The 27,947-nt window shown below is 46.4% G+C and overlaps 1 protein-coding gene across 1 annotated transcript in view; it reads right to left on the bottom strand.

Annotated features, from left to right (window-relative positions):
• The window catches only part of TMEM255B (transmembrane protein 255B), a 206,589-nt gene that overhangs the window by 171,587 nt on the left and 7,055 nt on the right, over window positions 1-27,947 (bottom strand). Inside the window, exon 2 of the mRNA XM_063950766.1 lies at window positions 23,551-23,693. Within this exon, the coding sequence (XP_063806836.1) occupies window positions 23,551-23,693 (143 nt within the window). The remainder of the gene's footprint in view (window positions 1-23,550; window positions 23,694-27,947) is intronic.

The following is a 27,947-nucleotide window of genomic DNA, read 5'->3' as shown; positions in this document are numbered from 1 at the left end:
GGACTATATACTGTGCATTATCTGTGGTGATGGGAGGCAGCAGGGACTGTATACTGTGCAGTATCTGTGGTGATAGGAGGCAGCAGTGACTGTATACTGTACATTATCTGTGGTGATGGGAAGCAGCAGGGACTGTATACTGTACATTATCTGTGGTGATAGGAAGCAGCAGTGACTGTATACTGTACATTATCTGTGGTGATAGGAAGCAGCAGTGACTGTATACTGTACATTATCTGTGGTGATGGGAAGCAGCAGGGACTGTGTACTGTACATTATCTGTGGTGATGGGAGGCAGCAGTGACTATATACTGTACATTATCTGTGGTGATGGGAGGCAGCAGTGACTGTATACTGTACATTATCTGTGGTGATGGGAAGGGCGTGGCCACTCAATGGGGGCGTGGTCACTCAAAAGGGGGTGTGGTCTTCAGTGTAATTTACCACACCATACACCCCTTATACGCATTATGCACCACAATAGTAGGACCCCTTATACTATCTAGTACTGCTGCCCCTTTCACATTATACCACACAGTATGAGACAAAATTCACATTACAGCACCCGGTATGAGTCGAAATTTACATTATATGCCCCCGATAGTGCAGTGCCAGGTATACAAATGCCCCCACAGTGCCAGGTATACAAATGCCCCCACAGTGCCAGGTATACAGATGCCCCCACAGTGCCAGGTAAACAATTGCCCCCACAGTGCCAGGTAAACAATTGCCCCCACAGTGCCAGGTAAACAATTGCCCCCACAGTGAAAGGTACACAAATGCCCCCACAGTGCCAGATCCACAAATGCCCCCCACAGTGCCAGATCCACAAATGCCCCCCACAGTGCCAGGTATACAAATGCCCCCACAGTGCCAGGTATACAGATGCCCCCACAGTGCCAGGTATACAGATGACCCCACAGTGCCAGGTATACAAATGCCCCCACAGTGCCAGGTAACCAATTGCCCCCACAGTGCCAGGTAAACAATTGCCCCCACAGTGCCAGGTACACAAATGCCCCCACAGTGCCAGATCCACAAATGCCCCCCACAGTGCCAGGTATACAAATGCCCCACAGTGCCAGCCAATTGCCCCCACAGTGCCAGGTATACAATTGCCCCACAGTGCCAGCCAATTGCCCCCACAGTGCCAGGTATACAATTGCCCCCACAGCAGCCAGTGCTGCAGCTGCTTACCGCTGCTGCACTGCTGCTGTTGCTGCTGCTCCTCCTCCTCCGGGCTGTGAGGGACGGGGGTGAGAACGCCGGGCGCCCGCCAGCACGGCTGTGTCTGGCGCGGCAGCGTATAGCGTTCAAACCAGCCGCCGGTTCGTGAGCCAATCAGAGCTCGCGGACCGGCGGCTTCTGATTGGCTGCCGGTCCGCGAGCTCTGATTGGCTCACGAACCGGCGGCTGCTTTGAAGTCCGCTATACGCGCCGCGCCAGACACAGCCGTGCTGGCGGGCGCCCGGCGTTCTGACCCCTGTCCCTCACAGCTCTCCAAGCCTGACAGCTGAGACGCGCTGCCGCCGGACTGAGCGGCAGCGCGTCTCAGTGACCGCTGGACCGGCCCACGTGGCCATCGGCCCTTCTGGCATCTGCCAGAAGTGCCAGATGGCCAGTCCGGCCCTGCTGTACATTATCTGTGGTGAAGGGAAGCAGCAGGGACTGTATACTGTACATTATCTGTGGTGATAGGAAGCAGCAGTGACTGTATACTGTACATTATCTGTGGTGATAGGAAGCAGCAGTGACTGTATACTGTACATTATCTGTGGTGATGGGAAGCAGCAGTGACTGTATACTGTATATTATCTGTGGTGATGGGAAGCAGCAGGGACTGTATACTGTACATTATCTGTGGTGATAGGAAGCAGCAGTGACTGTATACTGTACATTATCTGTGGTGATGGGAAGCAGCAGGGACTGTATACTGTACATTATCTGTGGTGATAGGAAGCAGCAGGGACTGTATACTGTACATTATCTGTGGTGATGGGAAGCAGCAGGGACTGTATACTGTACATTATCTGTGGTGATAGGAAGCAGCAGTGACTGTATACTGTACATTATCTGTGGTGATGGGAAGCAGCAGTGACTGTATACTGTACACTATCTGTGGTGATAGGATGCAGCAGGGACTGTATACTGTACATTATCTGTGGTGATGGGAGGCAGCAGTGACTGTATACTGTACATTATCTGTGGTGATGGGAAGCAGCAGGGACTGTATACTGTACATTATCTGTGGTGATAGGAAGCACCAGTGACTGTATACGGTACATTATCTGTGGTGATGGGAAGCAGCAGGGACTGTATACTGTGCAGTATCTGTGGTGATAGGAGGCAGGAGTGACTGTATACTGTACATTATCTGTGGTGATGGGAAGCAGCAGGGACTGTATACTGTACATTATCTGTGGTGATGGGAAACAGCAGTGACTGTATACTGTGCATTATCTGTGGTGATAGGAAGCAGCAGTGACTGTATACTGTACATTATCTGTGGTGATAGGAAGCAGCAGTGACTGTGTACTGTACATTATCTGTGGTGATAGGAAGCAGCAGTGACTGTATACTGTACATTATCTGTGGTGATGGGAGGCAGCAGGGACTGTATACTGTGCAGTATCTGTGGTGATAGGAGGCAGGAGTGACTGTATACTGTACATTATCTGTGGTGATGGGAAGCAGCAGGGACTGTATACTGTGCAGTATCTGTGGTGATAGGAGGCAGGAGTGACTGTATACTGTACATTATCTGTGGTGATAGGAGGCAGCAGTGACTGTTAGTGATGAGCGGGTTCGGTTCCTCGGAATCCGAACCCCCCCGAACTTCAGCCTTTTTACACGGATTAGAGGCAGACTCGGATCTTCCCGCCTTGCTCGGCTAACCCGAGCGCGCCCGAACGTCATCTTCCCGCTGTCGGATTCTCGCGAGGCTCGGATTCTATCGCGAGACTCGGATTCTATATAAGGTGCCGCGCGTCGCCGCCATTTTCACACGTGCATTGAGATTCATAGGGAGAGGACGTGGCTGGCGTCCTCTCCATTTAGATTAGAAGAGAGAGAGTGAGAGTGAGACACTTGATTTACTGGAGCTTAGGAGTACTCAGAGAGTGCAGAGTTTACTAGTGACTGACCAGTGACCACCAGTGCAGTTTTATTATATTATAATTTAATATAATCCGTTCTCTGCCTGAAAAAAAACGATACACAGTGACACAGTAACAGTATACCATATCTGTGCTCAGCCTCAGTGTGCTGCATCATCTATGTATATCTGACTGTGCTGAGTGCTCAGTGCTCACACAGCTTAATTGTGGGGGAGACTGGGGAGCAGTAGCAGGAGTACATATTATTTAACAGTGCACACTTTTGCTGCCAGAGTGCCACTGCCAGTGTGACTGACCAGTGACCACTGTCTGACCACCAGTATATTGTGATTGTCTGCCTGAAAAAGTTAAACACTCGTCGTGTGGTGTTTTTATTCTATAAACGCATTCTGCTGACAGTGTCCAGCAGGTCCGTCATTAATTATATAATATATACCTGTCCGGCTGCAGTAGTGATATATATATATATATATTTTATATCATTATCATCCAGTCTATATTAGCAGCAGACGCAGTACGGTAGTCCACGGCTGTAGCTACCTCTGTGTCGGCAGTCGCTCGTCCATCCATAATTGTATACCACCTACCTGTGGTGTTTTTTTTTTTTTCTATCTTCTTGATACTAGTAGCTTACTTTAGGAGTCTGCAGTGCTGACAGTGTCCAGCAGGTCCGTCATTATATAATATATACCTGTCCGGCTGCAGTAGTGATATATATATATTTTTTATATCATTATCATCCAGTCTATATTAGCAGCAGACGCAGTACGGTAGTCCACGGCTGTAGCTACCTCTGTGTCGGCAGTCGCTCGTCCATCCATAATTGTATACCACCTACCTGTGGTGTTTTTTTTTTTTCTATCTTCTTGATACTACTAGTAGCTTACTTTAGGAGTCTGCAGTGCTGCTGACAGCAGGTCCGTCATTATATAATATATACCTGTCCGGCTGCAGTAGTGATATATATATATTTTTTATATTATTATCATCCAGTCTATATTAGCAGCAGACGCAGTACGGTAGTCCACGGCTGTAGCTACCTCTGTGTCGGCAGTCGCTCGTCCATCCATAATTGTATACCACCTACCTGTGGTGTTTTTTTTTTTTTCTATCTTCTTGATACTACTAGTAGCTTACTTTAGGAGTCTGCAGTGCTGCTGACAGTGTCCAGCAGGTCCATCATTATATAATATATACCTGTCCGGCTGCAGTAGTGATATATATATATATTTTATATCATTATCATCCAGTCTATATTAGCAGCAGACGCAGTACGGTAGTCCACGGCTGTAGCTACCTCTGTGTCGGCAGTCGCTCGTCCATCCATAATTGTATACCACCTACCTGTGGTGTTTTTTTTTTTTTCTATCTTCTTGATACTACTAGTAGCTTACTTTAGGAGTCTGCAGTGCTGCTGACAGTGTCCAGCAGGTCCGTCATTATATAATATATACCTGTCCGGCTGCAGTAGTGATATATATATATTTTTTATATCATTATCATCCAGTCTATATTAGCAGCAGACGCAGTACGGTAGTCCACGGCTGTAGCTACCTCTGTGTCGGCAGTCGCTCGTCCATCCATAATTGTATACCACCTACCTGTGGTGTTTTTTTTTTTTTCTATCTTCTTGATACTACTAGTAGCTTACTTTAGGAGTCTGCAGTGCTGCTGACAGTGTCCAGCAGGTCCGTCATTATATAATATATACCTGTCCGGCTGCAGTAGTGATATATATATATTTTTTATATCATTATCATCCAGTCTATATTAGCAGCAGACGCAGTACGGTAGTCCACGGCTGTAGCTACCTCTGTGTCGGCAGTCGCTCGTCCATCCATAATTGTATACCACCTACCTGTGGTGTTTTTTTTTTTTCTATCTTCTTGATACTACTAGTAGCTTACTTTAGGAGTCTGCAGTGCTGCTGACAGTGTCCAGCAGGTCCGTCATTATATAATATATACCTGTCCGGCTGCAGTAGTGATATATATATATTTTTTATATCATTATCATCCAGTCTATATTAGCAGCAGACGCAGTACGGTAGTCCACGGCTGTAGCTACCTCTGTGTCGGCAGTCGCTCGTCCATCCATAAGTATACTAGTATCCATCCATCTCCATTGTTTACCTGAGGTGCCTTTTAGTTGTGCCTATTAAAATATGGAGAACAAAAATGTTGAGGTTCCAAAAATAGGGAAAGATCAAGATCGACTTCCACCTCGTGCTGAAGCTGCTGCCACTAGTCATGGCCGAGACGATGAAATGCCAGCAACGTCGACTGCCAAGGCCGATGCCCAATGTCATAGTACAGAGCATGTAAAATCCAAAACACCAAATATCAGTAAAAAAAGGACTCAAAAATCTAAAATAAAATTGTCAGAGGAGAAGCGTAAACTTGCCAATATGCCATTTACCACACGGAGTGGCAAGGAACGGCTGAGGCCCTGGCCTATGTTCATGGCTCGTGGTTCAGCTTCACATGAGGATGGAAGCACTCAGCCTCTCGCTAGAAAAATGAAAAGACTCAAGCTGGCAAAAGCACAGCAAAGAACTGTGCGTTCTTCGAAATCACAAATCCACAAGGAGAGTCCAATTGTGTCGTTTGCGATGCCTGACCTTCCCAACACTGGACGTGAAGAGCATGCGCCTTCCACCATTTGCACGCCCCCTGCAAGTGCTGGAAGGAGCACCCGCAGTCCAGTTCCTGATAGTCAGATTGAAGATGTCAGTGTTGAAGTACACCAGGATGTGGAGGATATGGGTGTTGCTGGCGCTGGGGAGGAAATTGACCAGGAGGATTCTGATGGTGAGGTGGTTTGTTTAAGTCAGGCACCCGGGGAGACACCTGTTGTCCGTGGGAGGAATAGGGCCATTGACATGCCTGGTGAAAATACCAAAAAAATCAGCTCTTCGGTGTGGAAGTATTTCAACAGAAATGCGGACAACATTTGTCAAGCCGTGTGTTGCCTTTGTCAAGCTGTAATAAGTAGGGGTAAGGACGTTAACCACCTCGGAACATCCTCCCTTATACGTCACTTGCAGCGCATTCATCATTAGTCAGTGACAAGTTCAAAAACTTTGGGCGACAGCGGAAGCAGTCCACTGACCAGTAAATCCCTTCCTCTTGTAACCAAGCTCACGCAAACCAGCCCACCAACTCCCTCAGTGTCAATTTCCTCCTTCCCCAGGAATGCCAATAGTCCTGCAGGCCATGTCACTGGCAATTCTGACGAGTCCTCTCCTGCCTGGGATTCCTCCGATGCATCCTTGCGTGTAACGCCTACTGCTGCTGGCGCTGCTGTTGTTGCTGCTGGGAGTCGATGGTCATCCCAGAGGGGAAGTCGTACTCGTAAGACCACTTTTACTACTTCCACCAAGCAACTGTCCAACAGTCCTTTGCGAGGAAGATGAAATATCACAGCAGTCATCCTGCTGCAAAGCGGATAACTGAGGCCTTGGCATCCTGGGCGGTGAGAAACGTGGTTCCGGTATCCATCATTACTGCAGAGGCAACTAGAGACTTGTTGGAGGTACTGTGTCCCCGGTACCAAATACCATCTAGGTTCCATTTCTCTAGGCAGGCGATACCGAAAATGTACACAGACCTCAGAAAAAGACTCACCAGTGTCCTAAAAAATGCAGTTGTACCCAATGTCCACTTAACCACGGACATGTGGACAAGTGGAGCAGGGCAGGCTCAGGACTATATGACTGTGACAGCCCACTGGGTAGATGTATGGACTCCCGCCGCAAGAACAGCAGCAGCGGCACCAGTAGCAGCATCTCGCAAACGCCAACTCTTTCCTAGGCAGGTGTTAGGGTCTCCTGCCCTGTGCTGCCACGTCGTCATGGCAACCGGGAGACAAGTGCTAGTGGAGTAACCTGAGCGCAGCTGATACTCCGGTTCGGGTCTTTTGCTGTGCAGTGGTTATAGGCTCTGTGCACGGCAGGGGATCCGGTGCTGGTTTTTGTGCTCACAGTCTGTGAGGTCTGAGTGGGGCGTGGACAGCACCTGCTTTATAAGGCCTCTTTTCAGGGTAAGCAGATGCTGCTGAATCTTTGTTGGTTAGTCAGTTCATGAAAGTTAGCCAGTACTGTGTAGCTTTGTATTTGTTTGTTGCTTACTGCAAATAGGCCTGGGGATTTGGTATTACACTCTGCCAATCCAGACCTAGCAGTAAGACTGGAGTCAGTCGTTTAGCTTGCTGGGGTTCTGTTACTACTCTGTGAACTTAGCAAGTTTGCAGCTGTATTCTAAGACTTGCCTGTCTAATCCTGTCTCACTGTGCTAGGTGTCAGGGGTCAGTTTAGTGGCAGTAAGCTAAAACCTGTGCACTGCAAGTGAGAATCAGGATTGTGGAGACTCTCCTTGTGTCTATCATTCCATCTCTGACCAAGGAGTTTACTGCCACACCCGTTGGTAACCCTTTAGGGTTTTGCTGTTGCCCTTAGCAACAGCATTTCGGGTTCTCTACGTATTAAAACACAACATCTTGCTTTTTACATCTGAGCAGTTCTAATACAAGGGAGATACCCAGTTCCTTAGCCTCTGGGCTTCTCTGTTCACTTTGTGTGTATTTTGTTACCCTATCACCGTCTGTGTACGTTATGTCATATTCCCCAGTTTGTCTGTGAGTCCATTTGTTTTGCATAACAGTTCAAACACCAGTACATTCCTGCAGACACTGGAGTGCATAACAGTTCTGACACCAGTACTTTCCTGCAGGCACTGGTGTGCATAACATATTCAGCAGCCTAATACTCCTGTTGAAATTTTGTGGGAATATGAAGCATACCCCTCAAAATACGTTGCAACAGGTGGTCGATCAGGTGCAGGTCCTGACTCGACAATTTAATGATTTGTCCATTAAAATGCACATCCCCCAGGCTGCTGGCGGAGCTCCCGCAGCAGCAGCACCTGCAGGGGTTAAGGAGCCGAAAGTAAATCTCCCGGATCGTTTTTCTGGAGATCGCTCGCAGTTCTTTTGTTTCAAGGAGAGCTGCAAGCTATACTTCCGGCTTAGGCCTCAGTCTTCTGGGTCGGAGATTCAGCGGGTGGGCATAGTGATTTCCTTGCTACAAGGAGACCCACAGGTCTGGGCATATGGGTTGCAGCCTGACTGTCCGTCGCTTAAAAGTGTTGATGCTTTTTTTACGGCACTGGGCATGTTGTATGATGACCCTGACAAGACGTCCTCAGCCGAGGCTCAGATTTCGATCCTTAAGCAAGGGCGAAGGCCAGTTGAGGTTTACTGTACGGAGTTTCGGAGGTTGGCCCATGATACCCAGTGGAATGACCCAGCCCTGAGACACCAGTACCGAAGAGGTCTTTCTAACCAGATAAAGGACCAACTGGTACAATATCCCTTGCCTGATAGCTTGGATCAGCTCATGCAGTTATCCATCCGGGTGGATAGACGGCTGAGAGAGCGTAGGCTTGAAAGGGAGACCGAGATTTCCTTCCTTCCCAAGGGAACCTCAGACTCTGAGGAATTTTCTGAGGAGCCTATGCAGATTGGGGCTACCCGCCTCTCCTCGCGTGAGAAGATGCGGAGGAGACAGCAGGGGTTGTGTTTGTACTGTGGGAATAAAGGTCATGTGGTAGTATCATGCCCAGAAAAGCCGGAAAACTTCAGGGCCTGAGGGTGATGGGAAATATCCTGTCAGGCCAGAAGTCAGAATTTCCCAAGAAGACTTTTATCATTCCGGTGACCTTGAAGATCCTCGGTCAAACTGTCAAGACTGAGGCCTTTGTGGACAGTGGGGCCGACGGGGTTTGTATGGACCGCCAATTCGCCCTGAAACACTCTGTTCCCTTAGTACCCTTGGCATCGGAAATTGAGATTTGTGGGTTAAACGGGGAACCATTATCCCAAGGTAAAATTACCTCTTGCACTAGCCAGATTTCTTTGTTTATTGGAGCCACACACTCTGAAAAATTGTCCTTTTATGTGACTGTCTGTACTTTTGCCCCATTGGTGTTGGGGTTACCCTGGTTAAGGGCCCACAATCCTCAATTTGACTGGGTCTCTGGGGAGATTCTTAGTTGGGGTACTGATTGTTTCAGGAGTTGCTTGAGCCTTCCAGTCAGGCTCTCGCAGCTAAGTTTGCCAGGATTGCCAGGGTGTTATGCAGATTTTGCGGACGTGTTCTCCAAAAAAGTTGCAGAGGTACTACCTCCCCATCGCCCCTATGACTGTGCCATTGATTTGTTGCCAAATGCTAAGCTTCCCAAGAGCAGGTTGTACTCCCTGTCACGTCCTGAGACTCAGGCTATGGCAGAGTACATTCAGGAGAACTTGGCTAAGGGATTTATCAGACCTTCACAGTCTCCAGTTGGATCGGGGTTCTTCTTCGTGGGTAAAAAGGACGGTTCGTTGCGACCCTGCATCGACTTCAGGGAATTGAACCGTATCACGATTAAAAACTCATACCCACTGCCTCTCATTTCGGTCTTGTTTGACCAGCTTCGTACTGCCACCATTTTTTCTAAGATTGACCTACGCGGTGCGTACAATCTAATCCGAATAAGAGAGGGGGATGAATGGAAGACTGCCTTTAATACCCACTCAGGGCATTATGAATATTTGGTGATGCCTTTTGGGCTCTGTAATGCCCCGGCAGTCTTCCAGGATTTCATGAATGATGTGCTCAGGGAATATTTGGATAGATTCTTAGTTGTATACTTAGATGACATCCTAATCTTCTCCCATTCCCTGGAGGAACATCGGAAGCATGTACGCTTAGTCCTCCAGAAACTCAGAGACCACCGGCTTGGGGCGAAGCTGGAGAAGTGCGAATTTGAAGTTCAGCAAATCGCGTTTCTAGGATATATTATCTCCCCAGAAGGTTTCCAAATGGAGGGTTCCAAGGTACAGGCAGTCCTGGATTGGGTGCAGCCCACTAGTTTGAAGGCGCTTCAGCGTTTCCTGGGCTTTGCAAATTTTTATAGACGATTTATCGCTGGATTTTCGTCTATAGTGGCGCCCTTGGTGGCACTCACTAAGAAAGGGGCGGATGTTGCTCACTGGTCTTGTGAGGCTAAAGCGGCTTTTGCCCGTCTCAAAAGGGCATTTGTTTCGGCCAAGGTGCTGCGACACCCAGATCCAGAGCGTCCTTTTGTGGTGGAGGTGGATGCCTCTGAGATGGGTATTGGGGCAGTGCTTTCTCAGATGGGAGTGTCTGATAATCGCCTTCATCCCTGTGCTTACTTTTCCCGTAAATTTTCGCCTGCCGAGATGAATTATGACGTGGGTAACCGGGAATTGTTGGCTATTAAGGATGCACTCGAGGAGTGGAGACACTGGCTTGAGGGGGCTAAGTTTGTGGTCTCAATTCTCACTGACCATAAGAATCTGGCATATTTAGAGTCAGCGAAGCGTCTCAATGCCAGGCAGGCACGATGGGCTTTGTTTTTTGCTCGCTTTAATTTTTTGATAACATATCGCCCTGGGTCAAAAAACATCAAGGCTGATGCGCTCTCGCGGAGTTTTGCACCAATCCAGGAGACCACCGAGGAGCCGTTGCCCATTGTTTCCCCATCATGTATTAAAGTGGGCATTACCCAGGACCTCTTATCATTAGTCCTTAGAGCACAGGAGCAGGCTCATCCAGACCTTCCGGTAGGTCTTTTGTTTGTGCCTCCTAGGTTAAGACAGCGAGTGTTCCTGGAATTCCATGCCAAGAAGTCGGCAGGTCACCCGGGTATTGCCAGAACTCGGGAGTTGCTATCTAGGGCGGTGTGGTGGCCCTCGGTGGCTAAGGATGTGGATCAGTGGGTTCGGGCATGTGACATCTGTGCCCGAAATAAGACTCCTAGAGGGGTTCCTGTTGGCCCATTACATCCACTCTCTATCCCATCTAAGCCATGGACCCACATTTCAATGGATTTTGTGGTGGACTTGCCCAAATCCTCGGGGATGACAGCCATCTGGGTTGTCGTTGACAGGTTTTCGAAGATGGCGCACTTCGTTCCACTGGTTGGGCTGCCATCAGCCAGACGCCTGTCTGAATTATTTATGCTGCATGTTGTGCGTCTCCACGGGTTGCCACTTGATGTGGTCTCTGACCGCGGATCCCAGTTTGTGGCCAAATTCTGGAGGGCATTTTGTTCCGATCTCCAGATTTCTGTCAGCTTGTCGTCAGGCTACCATCTGCAGTCTAATGGGCAGACTGAAAGGGTGAACCAGTCCTTGGAGCAGTTCCTCAGGTGTTATGTCTCCAAGTGTCAGACTGACTGGGTTGCTCATCTGTCCATGGCGGAGTTTGCCTATAACAACGCGGCTCACTCTGCTACAGGGATCTCTCCCTTCCTTTGTGTGTATGGGCATCATCCTAAGGCCAATTCTTTTGACCCCCTGGACTCCACGCCTGGTGGTTCCTCTGTGGTTTCGGTCCTTAGAGGTATTTGGCGGAAAGTGAAGAAAGCCCTTGTGTCTGTGTCATTAGTGACCAAAAGGGTTTTTGATAAGCGGAAAAGACCCTGCAGCTTCAAATTAGGAGACTTCGTCTGGTTGTCTACCAAGAATTTGAAGTTGAGACAGCCATCTCATAAGTTAGGCCCCCGGTTCATCGGCCCTAATAAGATCACCAGGGTTATCAATCCGGTGGCATTTCAGTTAGATCTGCCCCGTTCTTTGGGTATCAATAAAACATTTCATTGTTCCCTTTTAAAACGGGCGATTAGTAATCCTTCTTCCAGTGGAAGACCTTCCCCTCTTCTGATACGTGGCCAGAGGGAGTTTGTTGTTGAAAGGATTCTTGACTCCAAGGTGGTTCGGGGTCGGCTGTCATTTTTGGTGCACTGGAAGGGGTATGGCCCGGAGGAGCGGTCGTGGGTGCGCAGTTGTGATCTTCATGCCCCCAGACTGATACGCTCTTTCTTCTCGCAGTTCCCCGATAAACCCGGTGGTAGGGGTTCTTTGACCCCTCGTCAGAGGGGGGGTACTGTTAGGGTCTCCTGCCCTGTGCTGCCACGTCGTCATGGCAACCGGGAGACAAGTGCTAGTGGAGTAACCTGAGCGCAGCTGATACTCCGGTTCGGGTCTTTTGCTGTGCAGTGGTTATAGGCTCTGTGCACGGCAGGGGATCCGGTGCTGGTTTTTGTGCTCACAGTCTGTGAGGTCTGAGTGGGGCGTGGACAGCACCTGCTTTATAAGGCCTCTTTTCAGGGTAAGCAGATGCTGCTGAATCTTTGTTGGTTAGTCAGTTCATGAAAGTTAGCCAGTACTGTGTAGCTTTGTATTTGTTTGTTGCTTACTGCAAATAGGCCTGGGGATTTGGTATTACACTCTGCCAATCCAGACCTAGCAGTAAGACTGGAGTCAGTCGTTTAGCTTGCTGGGGTTCTGTTACTACTCTGTGAACTTAGCAAGTTTGCAGCTGTATTCTAAGACTTGCCTGTCTAATCCTGTCTCACTGTGCTAGGTGTCAGGGGTCAGTTTAGTGGCAGTAAGCTAAAACCTGTGCACTGCAAGTGAGAATCAGGATTGTGGAGACTCTCCTTGTGTCTATCATTCCATCTCTGACCAAGGAGTTTACTGCCACACCCGTTGGTAACCCTTTAGGGTTTTGCTGTTGCCCTTAGCAACAGCATTTCGGGTTCTCTACGTATTAAAACACAACATCTTGCTTTTTACATCTGAGCAGTTCTAATACAAGGGAGATACCCAGTTCCTTAGCCTCTGGGCTTCTCTGTTCACTTTGTGTGTATTTTGTTACCCTATCACCGTCTGTGTACGTTATGTCATATTCCCCAGTTTGTCTGTGAGTCCATTTGTTTTGCATAACAGTTCAAACACCAGTACATTCCTGCAGACACTGGAGTGCATAACAGTTCTGACACCAGTACTTTCCTGCAGGCACTGGTGTGCATAACAGCAGGCTACGCTTTGTATCACCGCTTTCCAGAATACGCACACAGCTAAAAACCTCTTACGGCAACTGAGGAAGATCATCGCAGAATGGCTTACCCCAATTGGACTCTCCTGTGGATTTGTGGCATCGGACAACGCCAGCAATATTGTGTGTGCATTAAATATGGGCAAATTCCAGCACGTCCCATGTTTTGCACATACCTTGAATTTGGTGGTGCAGAATTATTTAAAAAACGAGAGGGGCGTGCAAGAGATGCTGTCGGTGGCCAGAAGAATTGCGGGACACTTTCGGCGTACAGGCACCACGTACAGAAGACTGGAGCACCACCAAAAACGCCTGAACCTGCCCTGCCATCATCTGAAGCAAGAAGTGGTAACGAGGTGGAATTCAACCCTCTATATGCTTCAGAGGTTGGAGGAGCAGCAAAAGGCCATTCAAGCCTATACAACTGAGCACGATATAGGAGGTGGAATGCACCTGTCTCAAGCGCAGTGGAGAATGATTTCAACGTTGTGCAAGGTTCTGCAACCTTTTGAACTTGCCACACGTGAAGTCAGTTCAGACACTGCCAGCCTGAGTCAGGTCATTCCCCTCATCAGGCTTTTGCAGAAGAAGCTGGAGACATTGAAGGAGGAGCTAACACAGAGCGATTCCGCTAGGCATGTGGGACTTGTGGATGAAGCCCTTAATTCGCTTAACAAGGATTCACGGGTGGTCAATCTGTTGAAATCAGAGCACTACATTTTGGCCACCGTGCTCGATCCTAGATTTAAAACCTACCTTGGATCTCTCTTTCCGGCAGACACAAGTCTGCTGGGGTTCAAAGAACTGCTGGTGACAAAATTGTCAAGTCAAGCGGAACGCGACCTGTCAACATCTCCTCCTTCACATTCTCCCGCAACTGGGGGTGCGAGGAAAAGGCTCTGAATTCCGAGCCCACCCGCTGGCGGTGATGCAGGGCAGTCTGGAGCGACTGCTGATGCTGACATCTGGTCCGGACTGAAGGACCTGACAACGATTACGGACATGTCGTCTACTGTCACTGCATATGATTCTCTCCCCATTGAAAGAATGGTGGAGGATTATATGAGTGACCGCATCCAAGTAGGCACGTCAGACAGTCCGTACTTATACTGGCAGGAAAAAGAGGCAATTTGGAGGCCCTTGCACAAACTGGCTTTATTCTACCTAAGTTGCCCTCCCACAAGTGTGTACTCCGAAAGAGTGTTTAGTGCCGCCGCTCACCTTGTCAGCAATCGGCGTACGAGGTTACATCCAGAAAATGTGGAGAAGATGATGTTCATTAAAATGAATTATAATCAATTCCTCCGTGGAGACATTGAGCAGCAGCAATTGCCTCCACAAAGTACACAGGGAGCTGAGATGGTGGATTCCAGTGGGAACGAATTGATAATCTGTGAGGAGGGGGATGTACACGGTGATATATCAGAGGATGAAGATGAGGTGGACATCTTGCCTCTGTAGAGCCAGTTTGTGCAAGGAGAGATTAATTGCTTCTTTTTTGGTGGGGGTCCAAACCAACCCGTTATTTCAGTCACAGTCGTGTGGCAGACCCTGTCACTGAAATGATGGGTTGGTTAAAGTGTGCATGTCCTGTTTATACAACATAAGGGTGGGTGGGAGGGCCCAAGGACAATTCCATCTTGCACCTCTTTTTTCTTTCATTTTTCTTTGCGTCATGTGCTGTTTGGGGAGTGTTTTTTGGAAGGGCCATCCTGCGTGACACTGCAGTGCCACTCCTAGATGGGCCAGGTGTTTGTGTCGGCCACTAGGGTCGCTTAGCTTACTCACACAGCTACCTCATTGCACCTCTTTTTTTCTTTGCGTCATGTGCTGTTTGGGGAGCGTTTTTTGGAAGGGCCATCCTGCGTGACACTGCAGTGCCACTCCTAGATGGGCCAGGTGTTTGTGTCGGCCACTAGGGTCGCTTAGCTTACTCACACAGCTACCTCATTGCGCCTCTTTTTTTCTTTGCGTCATGTGCTGTTTGGGGAGCGTTTTTTGGAAGGGCCATCCTGCGTGACACTGCAGTGCCACTCCTAGATGGGCCAGGTGTTTGTGTCGGCCACTAGGGTCGCTTAGCTTACTCACACAGCTACCTCATTGCGCCTCTTTTTTTTCTTCTTTGCGTCATGTGCTGTTTGGGGAGTGTTTTTTGGAAGGGCCATCCTGCGTGACACTGCAGTGCCACTCCTAGATGGGCCAGGTGTTTGTGTCGGCCACTAGGGTCGCTTATCTTAGTCACACAGCTACCTCATTGCGCCTCTTTTTTTTCTTCTTTGCGTCATGTGCTGCTGTTTGGGGAGTGTTTTTTGGAAGGGCCATCCTGCGTGACACTGCTGTGCCACTCCTAGATGGGCCAGGTGTTTGTGTCGGCCACTAGAGTCGCTTAGCTTACTCACAACAGCTACCTCATTGCGCCTCTTTTTTTCTTTGCGTCATGTGCTGTTTGGGGAGTGTTTTTTGGAAGGGCCATCCTGCGTGACACTGCAGTGCCACTCCTAGATGGGCCAGGTGTTTGTGTCGGCCACTAGGGTCGCTTAGCTTACTCACACAGCTACCTCATTGCGCCTCTTTTTTTCTTTGCGGCATGTGCTGTTTGGGGGGTGTTTTTTGGAAGGGCCATCCTGCGTGACACTGCAGTGCCACTCCTAGATGGGCCAGGTGTTTGTGTCGGCCACTAGGGTCGCTTATCTTAGTCACACAGCTACCTCATTGCGCCTCTTTTTTTTCTTCTTTGCGCCATGTGCTGCTGTTTGGGGAGTGTTTTTTGGAAGGGCCATCCTGCGTGACACTGCAGTGCCACTCCTAGATGGGCCAGGTGTTTGTGTCGGCCACTAGGTTCGCTTAGCTTACTCACACAGCTACCTCATTGAGCCTCTTTTTTTCTTTGCGTCATGTGCTGTTTGGGGAGTGTTTTTTGAAAGGGCCATCCTGCGTGACACTGCAGTGCCACTCCCAGATGGGCCAGGTGTTTGTGTCGGCCACTAGGGTCGCTTAGCTTACTCACACAGCTACCTCATTGCGCCTCTTTTTTTCTTTGCGTCATGTGCTGTTTGGGGAGTGTTTTTTGGAAGGGCCATCCTGCGTGACACTGCAGTGCCACTCCTAGATGGGCCAGGTGTTTGTGTCGGCCACTAGGGTCGCTTAGCTTACTCACACAGCTACCTCATTGCGCCTCTTTTTTTCTTTGCGTCATGTGCTGTTTGGGGAGTGTTTTTTGGAAGGGCCATCATGCGTGACACTGCAGTGCCACTCCTAGATGGGCCAGGTGTTTGTGTCGGCCACTTGGGTCGCTTAGCTTAGCCATCCAGCGACCTCGGTGCAAATTTTAGGACTAAAAATAATATTGTGAGGTGTGAGGTGTTCAGAATAGACTGAAAATGAGTGGAAATTATGGTTATTGAGGTTAATAATACTGTGGGATCAAAATGACCCCCAAATTCTATGATTTAAGCTGTTTTTTTAGGGTTTTTTGAAAAAAACACCCGAATCCAAAACACACCCGAATCCGACAAAAAAAAATCGGTGAGGTTTTGCCAAAACGCGTTCGAACCCAAAACACGGCCGCGGAACCGAACCCAAAACCAAAACACAAAACCCGAAAAATTTCCGGTGCTCATCACTAGTGACTGTATACTGTACATTATCTGTGGTGATAGGAAGCAGCAGTGACTGTATACTGTACATTATCTGTGGTGATGGGAAGCAGCAGGGACTGTATACTGTGCAGTATCTGTGGTGATAGGAGGCAGGAGTGACTGTATATTGTACATTATCTGTGGTGATGGGAAGCAGCAGGGACTGTATACTGTACATTATCTGTGGTGATAGGAAGCAGCAGTGACTGTATACTGTACATTATCTGTGGTGATGGGAAGCAGCAGTGACTGTATACTGTACATTATCTGTGGTGATGGGAAGCAGCAGTGACTATACTGTACATTATCTGTGGTGATGGGAAGCAGCAGTGACTGTATACTGTACATTATCTGTGGTGATGGGAAGCAGCAGTGACTGTATACTGTACATTATCTGTGGTGATAGGAGGCAGCAGTGACTGTATGCTGTGCAGTATCTGTGGTGATAGGAAGCAGCAGGGACTGTATACTGTGCATTATCTGTGGTGATAGGAAGCAGCAGTGACTATATACTGTACACTATCTGTGGTGATGGGAAGCAGCAGTGACTGTATATTGTACATTATCTGTGGTGATAGGAAGCAGCAGTGACTGTATACTGTACATTATCTGTGGTGATGGGAAGCAGCAGTGACTATACTGTACATTATCTGTGGTGATGGGAAGCAGCAGTGACTATACTGTACATTATCTGTGGTGATGGGAAACAGCAGTGACTGTATACTGTACATTATCTGTGGTGATGGGAAGCAGCAGTGACTGTATACTGTACATTATCTGTGGTGATAGGAGGCAGCAGTGACTGTATACTGTGCATTATCTGTGGTGATGGGAAGCAGCAGGGACTATATACTGTACATTATCTGTGGTGATAGGAAGCAGCAGTGACTATACTGTACATTATCTGTGGTGATGGGAAGCAGCAGTGACTGTATACTGTGCATTATCTGTGGTGATAGGAAGCAGCAGTGACTGTATACTGTACATTATCTGTGGTGATAGGAAGCAGCAGTGACTGTATACTGTGCAGTATCTATGGTGATAGGAGGCAGCAGTGACTGTATACTGTACATTATCTGTGGTGATAGGAGGCAGCAGTGACTGTATACTGTACATTATCTATGGTGATAGGAGGCAGCAGTGACTGTATACTGTACATTATCTGTGGTGATGGGAAGCAGCAGTGACTGTATACTATGCATTATCTGTGGTGATAGGAAGCAGCAGTGACTGTATACTGTACATTATCTGTGATGATGGGAAGCAGCAGTGACTGTATACTATGCATTATCTGTGGTGATAGGAAGCAGCAGTGACTGTATACTGTACATTATCTGTGGTGATGGGAAGCAGCAGGGACTGTATACTGTACATTATCTGTGGTGATGGGAAGCAGCAGTGACTGTATACTGTACATTATCTGTGGTGATGGGAGGCAGCAGGGACTATATACTGTGCATTATCTGTTGTGATGGGAGGCAGCAGTGACTGTATACTGTACATTATCTGTGGTGATAGGAAGCAGCAGTGACTGTATACTGTGCATTATCTGTGGTGATGGGAAGCAGCAGTGACTGTATACTGTACATTATCTGTGGTGATGGGAGGCAGCAGGGACTGTATACTGTACATTATCTGTGGTGATAGGAGGCAGCAGGGACTGTATACTGTGCACTATCTGTGGTGATAGGATGCAGCAGGGACTGTATACTGTACATTATCTGTGGTGATAGGAAGCAGCAGGGACTGTATACTGTACATTATCTGTGGTGATAGGAAGCAGCAGTGACTGTATACTGTACATTATATGTGGTGATGGGAAGCAGCAGTGACTGTATACTGTACACTATCTGTGGTGATAGGAAGCAGCAGTGACTGTATACTGTACATTATCTGTGGTGATGGGAAGCAGCAGTGACTGTATACTGTACATTATCTGTGATGATGGGAGGCAGCAGTGACTGTATACTGTACATTATCTGTGGTGATGGGAAGCAGCAGTGACTGTATACTGTACATTATCTGTGGTGATAGGAAGCAGCAGTGACTGTATACTGTGCATTATCTGTGGTGATGGGAAGCAGCAGGGACTGTATACTGTACATTATCTGTGGTGATAGGAGGCAGCAGTGACTGTATACTGTGCATTATCTGTGGTGATAGGAGGCAGCAGTGACTGTATACTGTACAATATCTGTGGTGATAGGAAGCAGCAGTGACTGTATACTGTACACTATCTGTGGTGATAGGATGCAGCAGGGACTGTATACTGTACATTATCTGTGGTGATAGGAAGCAGCAGTGACTGTATACTGTACATTATCTGTGGTGATGGGAAGCAGCAGTGACTGTATACTGTACATTATCTGTGGTGATTTGAAGCAGCAGTGACTGTATACTGTACATTATATGTGGTGATGGGAAGCAGCAGTGACTGTATACTGTACATTATCTGTGGTGATAGGAAGCAGCAGTGACTGTATACTGTACATTATCTGTGGTGATAGGAAGCAGCTGTGACTGTATACTGTACATTATCTGTGGTGATAGGAAGCAGCTGTGACTGTATACTGTACATTATCTGTGGTGATAGGAAGCAGCAGTGACTGTATACTGTACATTATCTGTGGTGATAGGAAGCAGCAGTGACTTATTTATTTTCCACAAGAATATATAAGTAAATTGTTTAAAAATCATACAATGTGATTTCCTGTTTTTTTTTTTAGATTCTGTCTCTCACAGTTGAAGTGTACCTATGATGGAAATTACAGACCTCTCTCATCTGATTAAGTGGGTCAACTTGCACAATCGGTGGCTGTCCAAATACTTTTTTGCCCCACTATATATATATATATATATATATATATATATATATATTTCCTCCTGGGCGTGGAGTCCGGGGGATGCTGCTCTGTCACTTCCTCCGGCGGTGTCAGGTCTCCTCTGCCTCAAAATCGTCAGCAAAGGGTGGCTAGCATAACAGTGACTTGTATGCAGCTATGGGATCAATGTGTGCTGTCTGAGACTAGCTGAGCTCCTTGTTTCATCTGTGAATCACTGGCAGGGAGGGACGAGAGGGAAAGGACACTGCTGCCTGTCTGCAATGCCTAAACCAGCAGGGCATGCTATACATTAATAGAAGAGCAAGGTAAAAGTACAAGTGCAGCAGTTGTCTATATAACATACTTGCCTACCCTCCCGGAATGGCCGTGAGGCTCCCGAAAATCGGGTGACCCTCCCGGCCCCCCGGAAGAGCAGGCAAGTCTCCCGATTTCAGGGGTCACCCCATGCCCGGCTGCCCACTTAGCGAGTGAAGTGGGCGGTCCGGGCAGGCGATGACACGATTCTTGTTGAATCGCGTCATCATAGCCACGTCCCCCGCTGTATAATGCCAGTAATTGCTGCATTACACAGTGGGGAGCGTGGCTTACATGACGCGATCCAGCAGCCACGCCCCCATCCCACCTCTGGACCGCCTCCGGCCCGCCCTCCTCTTCACGTCACCTCACTGCCCGCCCCCCTGCTGAGCCGACCGGCTGCTCTCTCCCAGAGAGAGCAGCCCAAAAGTCGGCAACTATGCTATATAATCATCTTCTGCTGTCAGTACTAAGTAGCAAAAGGACTTTATTCATGTATTCTTGTCCTGGCAACCTCAATACTACCTCCCCCCCTCCCCCCTCCAGGAGCCAGTGCCCATAGTCAACTTCCTACAGCTGCGTCATGGTCGCTCAGGCCTTGTTTCCAATTTTAAAGAGCAACGAAATTTGCTGCACTAGAGATTAAAATGTTATTAAATAAATAGTAAATAATGTCCAAAGACCATCTCAGATCTGAAAGATTTGCTAGTTGAAGTGGTCCTAATTTTATTATGGACACCTACACAGTATCATTCTTATGTTTAAATGGAATAGATGTCGACATCGGCAACACGTAGTCCATGAAGTATGTCACGTGTCATGCGCTGGTTTTCTGGGTATATAAGGTGTGTGGTAGACAGTCTGTACACATATCACTCATTGCTGTCATGGGGAAAAGGGGCATCAGAGTTGCAAAAGGGGAGTTGCAAAAAGGAAGTTGCAAAAAGGAAGTTGCAAAAAGGGATGACTATCGACTTTCGGGTCAAGGGTAGCAGTATTTCTGAAACAGTGCAATTTGTGAACTATTCTCATGCTGCTGTGGTGAACGTGTCTCGTGATTAGACAAATGGCACCATTGTGAATAACCAAAAATATACTGGTAGGTTAATTGGCTCCAAAACAAACTTAACCCTAACATGAATGTGTGTCCTTGTACATGTGGTAGGGAATATAGGGGGTAATTCAGACCTGATTGCTAGGCAGTGATTTTTGCAGCCCTGCGATCGGATAGTCGCTGCCTATAGGAGAGTATATTTTAGCTGTGCAAATATGGGATCGCATGTGTAGCTGAGCACCACAAACTGACTTTGTGCAGTCTCTGCACAGCCCAGGAATTACTTAGCCACTGCGATCACTTCAGCCTGTCCGGGACCAGATTTGACGTCAGAGACCCTCCCTTCCAACGCTTGGACATGCCTGCGTTTTTCCAGACACTCCCTGAAAACGGTCAGTTGCCACCCACATACATCCTCTACCTGTCAATCGTCTTGCGATCGCTGGTGCGTTCAGAATTTTCGCACCATCCCTTCGCTGACCAGCGATCCCCGTTGCTGTGGTTCGTTGCACCTGTGCATTGCGGTGCATACGCATGCCCAGTTCAGATCTGATCTCAGGCTGTGAGAAATTGCAGCCGAGCAATCAGGTCTGAATAGGCCCCATAGATTGTGCTCTACTGGGGCAGGGACTGATGTAAATGGGCAAAATATTCTCTGTAAAGTGCTGCGCTATATAAATAACTAGTAATAAATAAATCTACTCATCAGTATAGTGTCCCTGAAAACTTGACTTCAATTATATATAGTTATTATGTTATCATCTGTTAATAAACAAACATAACCTTTCATGTCTTCTCAAGATATTTCCACACTGGCATACCCCATTTACAAAACAATACAGAATGGTTTATGCTGCTTTAACAAAAACGGTAGAACTTGGACAGTCTCACTCTTCCTGTTTCTTGCAGTATATTACATCTCCCCCGGGGGTGACTTATCAAGCAGTGAAAGGACTGGAGAAGTAGAACAATGGCAAAGTTGCAACAAATCAGCTTCCAGGTGGCGCATGTATATAATATATATATATATATATATATATATATATGTCAAAGAAATTGAAGAAGCGGGGAGCGCCAATAGTGCATTAAAAGAGTAAGGGAATTTTATTTTTTTTAAAATCCAAATAGGTAACAAGTGAAACCCGTACCATAAAAGGCGGTCAAACCACCGCTCGTATAACCGGCATAAGATTTACCCCACTGTGCAAAGCGGCATTCTTCCCAATAGGATGTCAGTGCTCAAGTCGCCTGTGGCACTGACATCCTATTGGGAAGATTGATGTAACCGCTGTGAACAACAAAAAGACCAGGCCTACTGACGAAGTCGAATGACGAAACGCGTATGGGCGTGGTCTGACATTTGGATTTGGAATTAAAGAATGCCGCTTTGCACAGTGGGGTAAATCTTATGCCGGTTATACGAGCGGTGGTTTGACCGCCTTTTATGGTACGGGTTTCACTTGTTACCTATTTGGATTTTAAAAAAAATAAAATTCCCTTACTCTTTTAATGCACTATTGGCGCTCCCCGCTTCTTCAATTTCTTTGACAGGACTATCACCCGTCCGGGATCGGGTATTATTGGGGAAGCGACAGCTGGAAATTCCAGAAGTGCACACTGACAAGGGACTTCCATCAAATGCTCTTGGCAGTCAGTGAATTTGAGGAACATTGACCCTAGTTCATTATTGGACTTACAGTTCTACGGGACTCTCTATATATAGAAAAAAATTTTACCTTGTCTTTTGCGCTCATACTATCTGTTTTCACACACACATATATATATATATATATACTGTATATATAAATACATTCTATAAAATTATAGGTAAATACTGATTTATTGCTATGGGTGAGCTCTTGATTGGTCCACTTCTCTCCTCTTTTCACTACATGATAAATCAAACCCTATATTTCTTCCATTTACATTTTTCACTGAATGTGTTTGAATAGAATACATTTAGAAGTGGATTAATTTGGACTGTGGAATGGGACCCTGTTGGTTAAGCACAGATAGTCTATTGTTTATACATAATTTTATATATATATAAACCAATGAGGGGTACCTTCAACTAATGTCCATAGAAAAAGGAAACCAGGCGGCACTCCAAGGATTTTGTTCAAGCAAAAAAATTTTGTATTAAAGTGACAGTGCAAATGATTTAATCCAGCATAGTGCAAGCCACCGATGTTTCAACGCCCATCCGGCGTTTTTTTCAAGGTGCTATGCTCTAAAGTGCAGCGTGACAAACAGCAACATCAAACATGTTGTCACGCTGCACTTTAGAGCATAGCACCTTGAAAAAAACGCCGGATGGGCGTTGAAACGTCGGTGGCTTGCACTATGCTGGATTAAATCATTTGCACTGTCACTTTAATACAAAATTTTTTTGCTTGAACAAAATCCTTGGAGTGCCGCCTGGTTTCCTTTTTCTATGGACATTAGTTGAAGGTACCCCTCATTGGTTTATAGGTTTTGGAGGAGGGCACCCAGGTGGATGATATTATGAATGGGAGTGCCATAAGTATATAAGGATATATATATATATATATATATATATATATATATATATATATATATACAGTATATATTATGAATAGCTGTCAAGGACCGGATATGTACTGAAAATAAACAGAACTTGTGAATTGGTCATAATAATAAAATATAAATTAGGATGCACAGTATAAAACAGCATACTTACAATTATCCCTGGATAGTAACCACCAACTGATATGTTCTCTGTCCTTGTAGTTGCAGACAGACCAATGGTCAGTATAAACAGAGATACAACAAGCAGAGAGATCGTGAACCACAGAGATGTCTTCTTCCTCTTGGCAAAGTGATCTAAAATGATAGGGGAAGTACATTATTTATAACAGACAAAATACACACAACATGTGCAGGAGAGATTGGTTCATGTCTACATTTCTATACAGGGGTGGATCAAGAACAAAATGATGGGGAGGGGGAGGGGGGGCAGGCACTGCTGGGAAAGAGGGTGTGGCCTTATAACAAGGGGCTTGGCCTCAAAGGGACTGCCATAGCCCCTGCATATTTTAATATAAAAAAATACACACATTGGTTTCCACAAGAAAAAAATAAACACATTGTCCCACACAGGAAAAAATAAAACACATTGGCCCACACAGGAAAAACAAACACATTGCCCTTCACAGGGAAAAAACACATTGGCAACCACAGGAACAGGAAAAAATAAAGCACATTTGCCCCACAGGGCAGACAAACAAACACACTGGCCCATCACAAGAAAAAACACAACCATTTGCCCCCACAGGAATAAAACACGCCCATTGGCTACGATAAGAAAAAGAAACAAGGGTGAGTGTGTTGTGACAGGTTTGGTATGTGACAGGGTGTGTGTGGGGGGACAGGTCTGGAAGGTGACAGGGTGAGTGTGCAGGAACAGGTCTGGTAGGTGACAGGGTGATTGTGTGGGGACAGGTCTGATGACAGGATGAGTGTACAGGGACAGGTCTGGTAGGTGACACAGTGAGTGTCTGTGGGGCAGATGTTGTGGATGACAGGGTAAGAGAGGCTGTAGGAAGGTCTGGGCACAGCATCAATATCCACCTCTGACAGCACTCCCAAACTTCAATGCACTCCCCCCTCCTTCAATATTCACCTTACATCGCTCCCCCTTTAATATTCACCACAGTACTCCTGCATTATACACCTTACAGCATTCCTCCCTATGTAGTCTTACAGCATTCCTCCTCTGTGCATGTGCACAGCGTCTATTCACAGATGACAGAGGGAGAGAGGGCATGCCAGCAACTCATGGCTCTTGATCGCAGCACTCCTGCAACTCTGAGGAACTGCTATGAGTCATCATCCGATAACATTGAAGGTAAGCCTACCGATTTCCCAATTCCTCAGAGTGATGCGTAACAACTCATCCACCGATATAGGATTTTTTGGAGTTTACTTGGCACTTCACTTGACTTAGTGGCAGCCTCTTTACTTCACAGTTGGACTTATCCAAATTTGGTGCAAAGTGCTTAAGTGGAGAATGTAGAATTTGTGAAGAAGATGGCGCTACTGTGTCTATGATGATAAAGATATGTGAAGAAAAAATCCAAAAGGATACTTATCCTTTAGTGTTTTGAGTCTATCATGGCAGAAAGTACAAAGGAGGAACCGGAAGTGACATCATTATTGGGGAGATACCAGCTACCATATATAAAGGACCTAAGACTCCATATACCTATACCTTGAAAAAGAGTCTGTTGTACTCTAAACACTTTGGTTCAGGAGGAATTGGTGCAGGTGGAATAGATGTGCTCTTCTGGGAAGGTAAGACTCCATTGAATTTTAAATATATATATTTTTTTCTATTCAACCTTGAGCTCAGAACCGGAACTTTGCTCTTCTACTTGAGGGTCTTCCCATCAGAATTGCACACTTCCCCTGCTCAATGCTGGTAATAATTTTTATATAATTGTTTACATATATTTTAATTGTATGTTTATTGTTTATTAAAAACTTTTCCTATTTGATCTACATCGGGACACAAGCTTGGTTGATGTAAAGATACCAATATATGAGGATTCACATCGTTTCTACCGTGAGTAATGATACGCCATACACCATGTGACAAAGATAGCGCTATATGTGTTAACTTGTCTCTCACTAAGTAAGTGAGGTACGCTATGGTTGATTACCATTATCCAACTTTGATATTATCGATTTGACATACAAAGATACCATGATGTGTTTTACCCTGTTCCTCACTATGTAAGTGAGGTATGCTATTGATCGGCTACCTATGTCGTATAGCTTAAAAAGCTAAAGATATCATCATAAGATCTTGTATATACACTGCCGTCCAAAATATTTCTACACATGTTCTTTTTTTTTCATTATATTTTCCATGCATCTCTGAGTTCATCACTATATCCAGAGAGGAAACAAAATCCCGAAAAAAAAGACTCAAAACACTACAGGATAAGTATCCTTTTGGGTTTTTTCTTCAGATATCTTTATCCTCAAAGACACAGTAGCGCCATCTTCTTCACAAATTCTACATTCTCCACTCATCCACCGATATGGATGAAAATCAAATTACAGAAATGAAGGAAAGATTCATCACTAGAGGGTACTCACCTAAATGCATCAAGAGATGCCTTAGAAAAGCAAGACACAGGTTCAACAGATCAGATGCTTCAACCTCACGGACATTTGACCCAATTAGGTTGATTTTTACTTCTACGTTTGATACAGCATCTCATGTGGCTGAGAAGGTGGTGAAGAAAAACTGACCCATTATCACCACTGATCCTAAACTGAAAGGTATTAACCCGAGTTTTCCGATGCACTCGAAGAGGTCCGAACCTCAAACAACTACTTATGCGACCTATGTTACAACCACAGATGAAGAACACAACATGGTTGACAACAAGAAAGTTGGGCTGTTTCCGCTGTGCTGATTGTACAACGTGTCGCTCTATGCTGACTGGTCCATCTTTCCCGCATCCACAAAATGGAAGGAAGATGGCCATTAAATATAAGTTGACGTGTACTTCTGATCACGTGATATATATCATCACATGCCCCTGTGGGTTGTACTATGTCGGCAAGACAACCAGATGTTTTAGGGATCGAATGGCTAACCACCGGTACTCCATTAGAGTTGCAATTGAGACAGGAAAGACAGACAAACCGGTCGCAAAGCATTTTCTACATTGTGGACATTCGATATCCAGTTTGAAATGTATGCTGATAGACCAAATTCCAATATTAGCCAGAGGTGGTGACAGAGAGCTCCTACTTAAACGTCGAGAGGCAAGATGGATTTATGATTTGGGGACCATAGTGCCCTATGGACTCAATGAAGCAAACCCGTATGGGATATTCCTAGTGTGAACTCTATCTTGTATGATAAATATGCTTTCTACAGTATCTAGGTTTTCTAAATATTGAGTGTCTATTGCCTGCGAAGCACATTATATTGCTAATATGTGTTTGTTTTTATAGTATATGTCTCTGAGTAGATAGAAAAAAATAAAAAAAACAATCTTTTTCTCTTGTCTTTATTATTTATTAGTTTAGATATGTGACTATGGTTTACTTGTTGTACTATGCTGGGCTGGACCAATATAAAGGGATGGCCCATCGCATCTGCCACAGGTTCCCGGAATGTCTCTTTTTAACAAATGTATATTTTTTTATAGTTGATATATTAAAGGTTATGTTTTATATATGTCCGAGCACACGAGCAACCTGGAGGTGTACATATGCTTACAGCGTTTTACTGGGTATATAGTAGGTAATACATATCAGTTATAGATAGCGGAACTAAATAGCGAGTACTCTTTGGGACATGTATCGAGTTGGACCTGTTTCTGGTATCTGCGGGAACTGCTGACTAGAGTGATGCGATGTCATTTCCTGTTTGTGGTTCACGGAAGGCACTTCTGGTTCCGGGATGCATTCCACGGAGCGTGATCTACTTCCTGTTACAGTGACTGCAATTTTTTAAACTGCTCTTTACACTGTTTGGCTGCACTGATTATGGTATACATTTCCAATACAGGCAATCGCTGCCAGAGCCGTCACCGGGTGTGGTGACACCCGGTGCGCACCCCTGATCTCCTGCCACAATCGCAGCAAAAAAGGGGGCATGGTCTTACACATAGGGTGTGTGGCTTCACGGGGATCCCGGAATCGTCACTCTGGAGGCATGCCCAGCATCTCCGGAGATGCTGGGCTCCCCCCAGAGACAGTCTCCGTGCGCTATCAGCTCCTCTTCTATGACAGGAGCCGGGTGCTGTAGGAGACTTTCTCACTGCCGCACCTGGCTCCTGTCACTGCGGAGGAGCTGACATTTGGTGTCACCCCCCCCCTCCAGGTGTCACACCCGGGTGCGGGCTGCACCTCCAGCACCCGTCTTGTGACGCCACTGATCTCTGCATACCTATTAGGATTAGACCACTACTATTTAGATGATATGTTCCAAATGAGTTTTTTTCCTCTACTTCCTGGTTTTTGCTATGCAGGAAATGATGTAATTAGGGGGAGTGTCCCACTTATGAGCTTTGGTATAAATATCTGTACCTCTGTCCAGGTTGCTCAAGCTGC

Source organism: Pseudophryne corroboree, chromosome 2 (assembly GCF_028390025.1).
Source record: "Pseudophryne corroboree isolate aPseCor3 chromosome 2, aPseCor3.hap2, whole genome shotgun sequence".
Taxonomy (NCBI): Eukaryota; Metazoa; Chordata; class Amphibia; order Anura; family Myobatrachidae; genus Pseudophryne; species Pseudophryne corroboree.
The sequence above is the reverse complement of the archived record's forward strand: the minus strand, read 5'-3'. Positions and strand labels throughout refer to the sequence as shown.